Source organism: Eptatretus burgeri, chromosome 14, assembly GCF_056783735.1.
Source record: "Eptatretus burgeri isolate ZD-2024b chromosome 14, Ebu_testis_v1, whole genome shotgun sequence".
Classification (NCBI taxonomy): domain Eukaryota; kingdom Metazoa; phylum Chordata; class Myxini; order Myxiniformes; family Myxinidae; genus Eptatretus; species Eptatretus burgeri.
This window is the reverse complement of record NC_140974.1, coordinates 55,613,995-55,624,409: the sequence shown is the minus strand read 5'-3', so window position 1 is coordinate 55,624,409 and position 10,415 is coordinate 55,613,995. Positions and strand designations below refer to the sequence as shown.

The following is a 10,415-nucleotide window of genomic DNA, read 5'->3' as shown; positions in this document are numbered from 1 at the left end:
TTCTTATTTCAAACGGTGTAGGAGGAGTTACAGGGTAAAACAGACGGACGTACAGACATACGGACGGACGGCGGAGACAATCACAATATTCCCGCTTTTCTTCGAAAGCGTGGGAATAAAAATGAATTCCCACCAGATATCTTTCTAATAAACTGTATAATCTTTATTGTACAAAGTCAAGTCTGTGGAGCAAAATAGCCACATAAAGATTATAGTGGCCATGCGGATAGAGTTTTAAGCTGTTTTACAAAGTGCTGATTTATCATGTCCATCATTTTGGTTGTACAAGATTCCATAAATTAATGGCATACTGTTGTTTTTAAAAAAAATTTAATACCAGTAATTGTTATGTTACATCTTGGATGGTTTTCCATTAAACAGTTTGGAAGATGATGAGTAATGGTCGCTAATGGTCCATTTGAGCACAGCCAACATGTCGTCACCATCTGTGTTGAAAAAGAAAACCTTCAGCCAGCTTATTCCTTACACTACAGGATGGAGGCTTCCCTATTCTGATGTTGAGAGGTGTTTGGCATACTCATCATGCTTTCCAATCTTGGGTTAGTGAGAGTGCACAACCATAGGAATGGAATGCACTCCAGATAGTGGAGAAAGAAGTAAGTCTTTAACCACTCAACCAAATGGCCATCTCTCTCATCCAGCTAAATAAATAATAACCTTTAATGAAGCTGAAAAGTATTTGGTATCAATTATGATATTAGTCCTCTAAACTTTTGATTGCAAGATATTGACACATGACAAGTTGTGCTTGAGGGGCTCTTAAATGGGATCCTTTTCGACATGTTGAAGGTCATTGAGACTGGATTACCAGGTAAATTAAACCATGGGAGATCATTTAGGAAGTTATTGACGTTATTGTTTTGAGATAAAACATCTGCACGTGCGAGTGTCATAGTACAGTGTAAGCAGACACTGTCATAGTACAGTATAAGCAGATGAACCTTCCTGTAGGTTGTGTTCACAACGGTGTATACTTCTTCGGCACAGTGCTGCTTGTTTTGCTTTTTGCTGCAACAACAGGGAGATGTCAAGTCAGTTAGAGACCCATGAACAACAGCCAGAAAAGGCTATCTTACATTGGGATAATCAATATTAGCAATGATTCAAATCAATCAAAATGTCAACAATTCTAATTAGAGGCAATTCAGTGGCTTGAGCATCAGTGGAATTTTTTTCTTTGTGAACAAAACATGTTTCATCAGAAGTGCTTTACACATTCTGAGCAATATTTGTATTGATTGCATTATTGCTCTTAAACAATCAAGATTTAAGCTCAGAATATGTCCTCAAGACAATATGATGATATTTGATGCAGATTTATTTATATTGATACACAAGAATAAGTGATTATAAATAAACAAACAAGAAGAAGACGTGGTGCAGAGCACAATACTTGCAAAATCCATAAAACAAATTTGACCTCAAAAATAATTGGTGGTTGATTTCAATGATCAAATATGCAACTCCTCTTCAAATTTCAAGTGAATCGGATGAAAATTTACAATTTCAGAAATTCGGCCAATGTTGACCTTTTGGCCGATGTTGACCTCAAAAATAATTGGTGATTGAATTCAGTGACCTGATATGCAAATCCTCTCCAAATTTCAAGTCAATGGGTTGAAAATTAAGCATTTTTGAAATACCACCTTCGATGTTGACCTTGGGCCTATGTTAAACTTTTGGTCAATGTTGACCTCAAAAATATTTAGTGGCTTGAATTCAGTGACCTGAAATAAAGAGCCTCTTCAAATTTCAAGTCAGGTCAGGTCAGGTCAGGTATGGGAGCATGTGCCAGAGCAGCGCGTCGCTGCGTCCACTTTTCGCCGGTACTCCAGGGGCCTCCGTCTGGCCATCCCCCAGGCAGATGCCTGGTCCATCCCCATCTCCTTGAGATGCCGATCAACCTGCTGCAACCATGAGGCACGTGGTCAGCCCATTGGCCTCCTCCACTCACGAGACTCTCTCGCTGAGAGAATCTGGTGAGCAGGATCAGCATCAGGAAAATGAGCCACATGTCCATACAACCGCAGCTGATGCTCACGGACTATGCAGGTAACAAATCTCATTTGAGTCTCTCTCAGCAACTGCTCGTTGGACACAAAGTCCGACCAACAATAGCCAAGGATTCTACGAAGAGACCTGGTACCAAAGGAATGAAGTCTCCGTCTCAGATCCTTGGTCAGAATACAAGTCTCGCATCCACATAGCAAGACTGGAAGCACCAAGGACCTGAAGACTCGGACTTTCGTCCTCCCATACAGGTACCGGCAGCGCCACACCCCATTATCCAGTGAATCCATGACTCCCCAGGCCCGACCCAGACGTCTGTTGACCTCTGACTCACAGCCAGCAGAGACATGAATATCACTGCCAAGGTAAGTGAATCTCTCCACGACCTCAACATCCTCACCACACCACAAAAAATTCAAGTCAATCGGATGAGAATTGAAGATTTTAGAAATACCACCTTAGTTGTTGACTTTGGAACTATGTTGACCTTTTGGTCGATGTTTACCTCAAAAATAATTGGCTGGTTGAATTCAGTGATCTGAAATATAAATCAACTTCAAATCAATCGGATAAAAATTGAGGATATTAGAAATACCACTTTAGTTGTTGACCTTTGGCCTATGTTGATCTTTTGACCTCAAAAAAATAAGCTTCTTCCTAATGACAAACTCGACCATGTGGTGAATTTTGTGAAAATCCGTTTAAAATTGTGACCTGTGAGTGACAAACAGACAGACAGACAGACAGACAGACAGACAAACAAAATCGACTAACATACTAAAAAATGTTAGATTTTGCAAGTAATAAGTGAACCATTATTTTGCCAAGGTAAAATAAGTTCTAAAAGTACATCCAGCTGAAAATACAAGATATCCGATGAAGTGCAACACTTTGTAGTTGCTTTTACTCCTGTGTGCTTTCATTGTTTTCTCAATGTCGTTTCTTTCTGTCCCTATTTCTATTTCTTTGTTACTTCCTGTATTTGCCATGAAAGGTTTTTTTGTGTGTGTGCAAAACCCTTATTTTGACAGTCCCCTTCAGCTTTTAGGATTTTTTGAATAACTTAACTTTTTCCCCCTTCATGGTGAAGGTATAAAGTTGAAAACAAGACTGTTTACGACAAGTGTTTCTGTAAACTAGATGAAAATCGATGTCATCACTACATATTGCTTCATTCGGTTATGTTATGAAATGAAATCTGTTATGAAAGGTTGCAGTGGAATTTAACCACCACCTTAGATAAGACGTATAAACATGTGCATTGTAAAATACTTGCAGTTTCATGTGCGGAGACTACGTCAGTAACCGCTGAAGCATAAACATGATGAATGAGATCTCAATAAAGCAGCTGATGAATGAGACCTTAACAAGGAAGGAACTCAAAGGAATTGAACATGCACTTTAAATGACAGTAAATGAGGCCATTTAGGACTTACCTTTGATTTTCAGCCCGACAGATTGTGGACTTTGACTGGAAGAAGTAGCCTGCAAAACATTTTTCAATGTTATAATGATTTATTTAGACGTTTCATTCCTTATTTTATAATACCATGTTTAAATAAGCCAGACAGTGATGTGTATATTAAGGTTAAGGATGTCCAATGAGGAGTGATTGCAGGGAATCATTTCTGTTTTTTTTTTTAGCAACAGTATGTATTGTTTTGTGGAGAAATGGGCGATGGGGGGCAGGGGCATCCATAGATTGTTAAGAATGGCATTGACCATGTGATCGAGTAGGTTAGACTTACCCTTGTACTTGATATTTGTCAGAGGTAAGTCATATGTATTACAGTATGTGCATTGAGGGGGAAGTGATTGAAAGCAATGGAGCAGAATGGGGTAAGCTTGTATGGTGTAAAAACTCCCGTACGGGAGAGGCCAGGTGAGGACTTTGGCGCAAAAGGCACATGGATCGCTTTTTATAGGAATCAACATGGGCCGTCAGGCCAGAGAACTGCAGACCACAGTGTTATAATAAGCTACAGAGCCCTGGCTGAGGGAGGAACAATTCTACAAATAACAGAACCCTCTTCATGAAAGCAGCGCCAGAAGGTTAAAAAGGCCATGTCCATGCATGCAGGAGGCAGATTATATTGGAGACTGCAGAAGAAGAAGAAGACATCTCTCCCTCTGCTTCACCACCTCCTTCATCTCCTGGCCTCCTCATTGCCATTCCTCATTGTCATTCTTCTGGCCTGAGCTGCACTTCGCTCTGTGCCACACAAACCTGCATGTTGTGTTTGTGCCTGCCTAAAGCCCGAGCCTTTCTCCCTTAGTTTTGTGAATCTGGTATTGTTAATTGTTGTCGTCATCATGGTGAATAGTTCTCATTGTATACAAGATCATGTTTCTTTTCCTCATTCCGACTTGTGTCTCTTGACTGCTTGGTTTGTTCTGTTTATTTATACATAGCATCCTGTCTATCCTTTTCTCTGAATACATTGGAAGTAAACTCATTTTAATTATAACAAACATCTTCTCACCTTTTTGCATTTCCACAGGAATGCCACTGGTTTTAGCTTTCATTTGAATGATCCTTGAGTTATTGTAATCCTAATTTTGAATGCAGTGGAAATTGTGTAAACCTGATGGTCTTCATGAGTCGCAAAACTCAACTTGATTCTATTGTATGTATGTATGTTTGTTTGTATGTGTGTGTGTGTGTACTGTATGTATGTGTATGTATGTACATACATACATTGATGGACTTGACCCCATGGACTGTTATTCCATGCAGTGACTTTGCCGATAATTAATCTCTCCAGGAGTATAAAATTTCTCAATAGCTCAGCATCTCAAACAGCCTTTTGCCAGAGTTGGCGACTCGGAAATGAGTCACAAATTTTTGAGACTTGCAACTTGCATTGGACTTGACAAAATTGACTTGAGACTCGGACTTTGAACTTGGTGTCTGGGGACATGCAACTTACTTGCGACTTGAGTTTATAATGACTTGTTGACCATGTTTGGAAAAAAATCGTTGAATAAACATCAAATTAAAACGGGGTTCAAAATAAATGGCAAATGATTTTCATTCATTCCATTGCGCAGTTCTGTCAATGACCACATATACCATGTTCGTGTGTACAGCACGCCATTGCTCACAGGCCACAGCCGCCAGCTTGTATACCATTCATCACTTAGGTTAAAGGGAGTGTCCACCCTCCAGACAGCACACCACGTCCAAGTGGCAAGCACCAATCCTACCAACATGGCCATGTGGGAAACAACTTTGTTCAAATTATGAACATTCATGCCGAGAGAAATTTGGCCCTTGATCAGTAACCCCACGCATATCTCGACACCACAGAAATATTTTGTGATGATTAAAATGTCAGGTGACTTGGATTATTTCAACTTCATCAATAGTTGTAAATTATATCATGACTTATCTTTATAAAAGGAAGAGATAATGGAAAAGTATAGTATCTTTAAAGACAACAATTGAAGTTAATAAGTTTGATGTTTCATTTTCACATGCTATAATAAATATACAAGTACATTTTTAAAATCTCCTTACCCGTTACATATTCAATGCTTTGGTTCAACGTGTAAACCAATTAAATACAAGCTGAGATTACTGACTCGTATTGTGTACATGAAATGTTGAAGTAGGTCCACAAGATATGAGAAGTAAATTTAACACAAATTATTTTTTGCTGGGAACAAAGCCACAAATGTCCATTGTATGATGTGACAAATAAAACTGGAGTAAACACCTTTTCAGAACATTCATTGCAACAAATGAATCCCTGTGTCTTAATTCCTTGATAGCTTGTACTCCACATAAGTAAATGTGGGACTTAACACAAATTGAAGTAATACTACGGTGACTTTAGACTTGATTTAAGACTGGAGACTTGCCCTAAAGACTTGAGACTTGCCCGCAAAGAAATGGGACTTAACTTAAGACTTGTCATCAAAGACTTGAGACTTGACTTGAAACTTGGCTCAAGTGATTGTTGACATCTCTGCCTCTGACAGTCTGGCCTCGCACTGGCCTTCTCAAGGTGGGGTTGTTTTCACTAATGGGTGTAGATTTGAAAGGCGAATCACTGTTACCTTAAAACCAGGTACCTTGGGCAGATGGGGCTCATTAGCCTTGGTGGGCAGCTCATCTAAGAGAAGGCAACTCCGAATCCAAATCTACCGCTGATTTGCGGTTCAGGTTTTGAAATCAAAGGCTCAGGGTTCAATGGGGTAAAAACTGCGATCTTTTTAAAAGAGGTGGTCTTTGCATTCGTTAACCCATGGGCCATCCTTGGGCAAGGTGTACTACCCCATTTTACTTCCTAATCAGGGTTATGTGAAGCCATGGAGTAGGTGGTGGATGGCCATGCAGACATCTGGCAGATAATGCCCACCTAACCTAACACCCTTGATATTAGGCAGAGGATTCTCTTATGGAGAGCAATAGCTAAGATCACCGGTGTAGTACAGACACTGCCCAGAGAAAGCAATGGCAAACCACTTCTGTATTTGCTAAGAAAACAACAATGATCAGAAATCCAAGAGATAAAGCTTTGGTGCCGGATGATGGGACCCCAGGTTTGAACTCGCCCGAATGGCTACTGGGGAAGAGCAAACGGTTTTGACTCGTATGACTGGCTGTTACAATGGGACTATATCAAACCCACAAGGAAATCCAGTGGCTGAAGGTGCTCGAACTGAAAGTCAAACTTTGAGATTCTCAACTGTTCATAAAATTAGGACATACAATGTAAGGTCAATGAATCAGGGAAAGTTAGATGTAATAAAGGGAGAGATTGAGAGGATAACAACTAAAATTTTGGGGACAAATGAACTTGGTTGGGCTGGTTTTGGGCAGTTTCAACCTGACGATTACAAAGTGTTCTTTTCTGGTCATGAAACCTGGAAAATAAATGGCGTGGCAGTGATTTGCAATAAGAAGATGGCAGCATCAGTGCTTGAATACATCCCTGTCAATGATAGTTGGTTAATATCGGTGAAGTATAAGAGTAGGTGTCCATTACAGGAGTCGCTCCCGATTACAGCGAGGAGCAGAAGTTCCCCCATTACTGTAGTGGGTACCAGGAAGCAGGTGCCACATCAGCTATTACTACATGAATCCTGACCAACAGGAAATGCATGCCACACATAATCTAACTTTGGCAGTACAATACAAACATTTTTACACAAAGGTATTTTTGCCTGAAGCAAGATGAGAAAACAAGAATTTGAAAGCAGTCAGTTTCATTAACTGTCAATAAGGCAAAAACTCATTATAAACTAGAACGGCACTCGGGAGAGTGCATACCTCCACAAGGCTGAACAGTTTATGTTTTTTATCCCACTGATAGGCTGGATCGACATCTAGACCTTAATAAAAATCTAAGCAGCTTGTTCTTGTCATAAGCCATCAATAACTTTTTGAGATATCATGTCATATATTGTTTTTGGCCCCATTTTTCAATGATGAAGAATTACATAAAAGATTCTCGTGTAAGGATCTTCATCATAATCAAACCAATTAGTCCTTTTCACCCACCTAACCTAACCAAGTTTCATCTGAATCTGTCCATAACCTTTTAAGATTACCTGCTCACAGACAGACAAACAGACAGACAAACAGACAGGAGTGAAAACATAACCTCCGTCAACCTTTGGTGATGGAGGTAAAAATAAACGGCTGGAAGCCATTTTAGGCTATTTTACGATGTTGGAGCCAACTTTTTCTTGATGAGGTTCAGATCTGGGCTGGATTTCAACTGGCCTTCATAATACTCTCGAGATTAGGCAATGAACAACACAGTCTGTTTTTTGAACAGAAAACCAAAACGATTCACTCACGTTTGAAACCCACGAATGTCCACAGATCACCCTTGTCAATGCCTTTAATACCTGTGAACAAATAATTTCAAAACTTCAAAACTGCATCTCATAATTCATCGAACATTTAGCAGACAAGTCCGTTTAACTTTGTTTGGAATTTCAATCTCAGCAAGTTCATTCAAAATGATTGAACAAAGCAAGAAATCCAACAAACATGAACTTTCCTGAATTACCCAACAGATACCAATACAAGATATCAATATAATTTTGAACAAACTGAAATCCAGGTCATTTAATTCGGCATTTAAATTTAGTCAACTACTTCAGCCATGATAATTAATTTATTTTACTATTAGATTATATTGAATGCTGAGATTGCAGGCCACTGACATGCAAACACATATCAATTCTCCCAAGTATTGCCAGATCTGATCCCTCAGCGCTTGATCCTTTTCCCCTCCTTGCTTCAAAGAATATATGAACAACAAAAACTCTTATTCACTCCAACAAAAAGAGAAAATAACATACAAACTCAATCCCCCAATCAAGTTCCTCCTTTATTCTTTATCTCTTCCATTTTTCAAGATCCCCAAAGTGAATCTTCAGTGAAAGAAATGTTTCTTCCTTTAAAAGCTCTTCATAGCATTTTTTTAAAAAACGTTAAAAAGCATTTAAAAATGCCTCACGCTCCTTACTACGCTGTCAGGAATAACCCATCTATTCTTCTTCTTCTTGATCACAATTTATTCCTCTTCTTTTCACAAGTTTTATTTCCCAAAACATTTTCACTCCAAAACCCTAACAGTTCATCCACCCTCCTCTTGTACCTCCAGCTACACTTTCCTCCATGCCTTCAATGGAAAACGTTTCTTCCACCCCTTCCATTAATTTTGTCTGTTTGGGAATGTCCAGTTAGGGAATGCTGAGAAGTCAATTTTGCAGAGGTTGTGTGTACAGGACAATCAATTCCCCTTCACGTCCATTAATGGTGTCAAGCCCCTCCATGTCAGTACCCTTCCCACTCTATACATCCCCCTTGTCCTGCCCACTCTCAGCTTCCCCCCTGACTTCCCCCTCTCAGTTCCCCCACCCTCCCATGCTCAGCTTCCACCACCCTCCCCACACATTCCTAGCTTCCCTGCCTCCCCACACCCTCACAGATTCCCACCGACCTTGCACACTGCCAGCTCCCCCAATCCCGTACTATCCCAGCTTCTCCCCGGCCACGCACTTTCCCAGCTTACACTCTGTCCCATACCTTCCCAGGTTCCGTGTGCCCTGCTCCCTCTCCTTACTCCTTCCCATATTCCTGCACCACACCAGCAGCCCCTCCTCCCCTGTTCCTAACTGTGTGGACCTCAAACATCCGAGGCCTCCGCTTCAACCTGACAGATCTCTCAACCCAGGCCACTGCTGATAAACCAGACGTCATCTATTTAACAGAATCCTTCCTCCCACAGGACATCCCTGACTCCTTTGTGTGTCTCCCTGGTTATTGTCTCCTCCGGTTTGATCGACTTGAACCATATCCTGGTGGCGGAAACGCTCTGTATATCAATAACTACATTTTTCACTGTCTATGTACTGCTCTTCCACCTCCAATCCCCCAAGAGTACCATTGGCTGCAATTTCCCCTCCGCTCCCACTTCTTGTTTGGCTGTGTGTTGTACCATCCTTCAAACAGTAACAACTCAATTTACAATTCTCTCTCAGACAACATGGACCAACTTTTAACCACTCATCCCAACGTTTCCTCATATGCGGTGATTTCAATTGTCACCATGCTAATTGGACGGGTGTTGGTACCTCTCACCAGCCGTGACACTTCAGCAGAGTACTTCTGTGACTCCATGGAACTGACTTGATGTGTACACTTTCTGACATGGATTTCTGTCAATGGCAAATCTTTCCTGCCCAATACGATTATGAACAATTCCCCAATAATGTCTCCCGCTCTTCCTTTGCTGCAATTGATTCATCTGATTATGTGCTTGTGAAGGTCAACATCTCTAGATATTCACAGAGAACAGTCTCAGCACCGGCCATTGATCTTCCATATCCACTGCCGCTGATATTAACTCAACCTGGGAATTCTTTCACAGAAAGCTGTGCTCTCCCTTATGCACAGATTTAACCCATCTCATCACCAGTTTTCATACCTATCCTCCCACCCATGGGAAACTGAATCCTATGGTGAGGCAGTTGCCTTGAAACAATGTGCCTTCTCCTCCTGGAAGGCAAATCCGAATGAAGGAAACCTCAGATCATTCCAGAAAGCCTGTAACAAGTGTGTGTCCACTCTCAGGAGAGACAGGAAACAACATCTGTCCAACCTCAGGATTGAATTTTCAAACTTGTCTCCTTCCTCTAACACCTGGTGGCACATTGTCAAGTATGTCTCTGGAGTATGCTGCTCCGTCATCCCTTTCCTTTCAAATGGCAACACAGCAGACTCTGCTCATGATAAGGCCGAATGCATCAATTATGTGTTTGCTTTCAAACCATGCATTCCCAACCCCTCACTCTCTGTCCCACCACACACCGTCATACCCAATTGCTCCGAGACCCTGTCTTTCGCACCTGAGAAGGTG

At 40.9% G+C, this 10,415-nt stretch overlaps 1 protein-coding gene across 8 annotated transcripts in view; it reads right to left on the bottom strand.

The window, feature by feature from the left end:
- Window positions 1–329: 329 nt before the first annotated feature.
- Window positions 330–10,415, bottom strand: part of LOC147013243 (adhesion G protein-coupled receptor F5-like) — a 104,264-nt gene continuing 94,178 nt past the window's right edge. For all 8 annotated transcript variants that reach the window (XM_085854915.1, XM_085854916.1, XM_085854917.1 and 5 more), the window contains 3 exons: window positions 7,843–7,893; window positions 3,468–3,516; window positions 330–1,029 (listed from right to left, as the gene is read on the bottom strand). In XM_085854915.1, coding sequence (XP_085711041.1) covers window positions 980–1,029; window positions 3,468–3,516; window positions 7,843–7,893 — 150 coding nt within the window. In that variant the 3' untranslated portion in view covers window positions 330–979. The remainder of the gene's footprint in view (window positions 1,030–3,467; window positions 3,517–7,842; window positions 7,894–10,415) is intronic.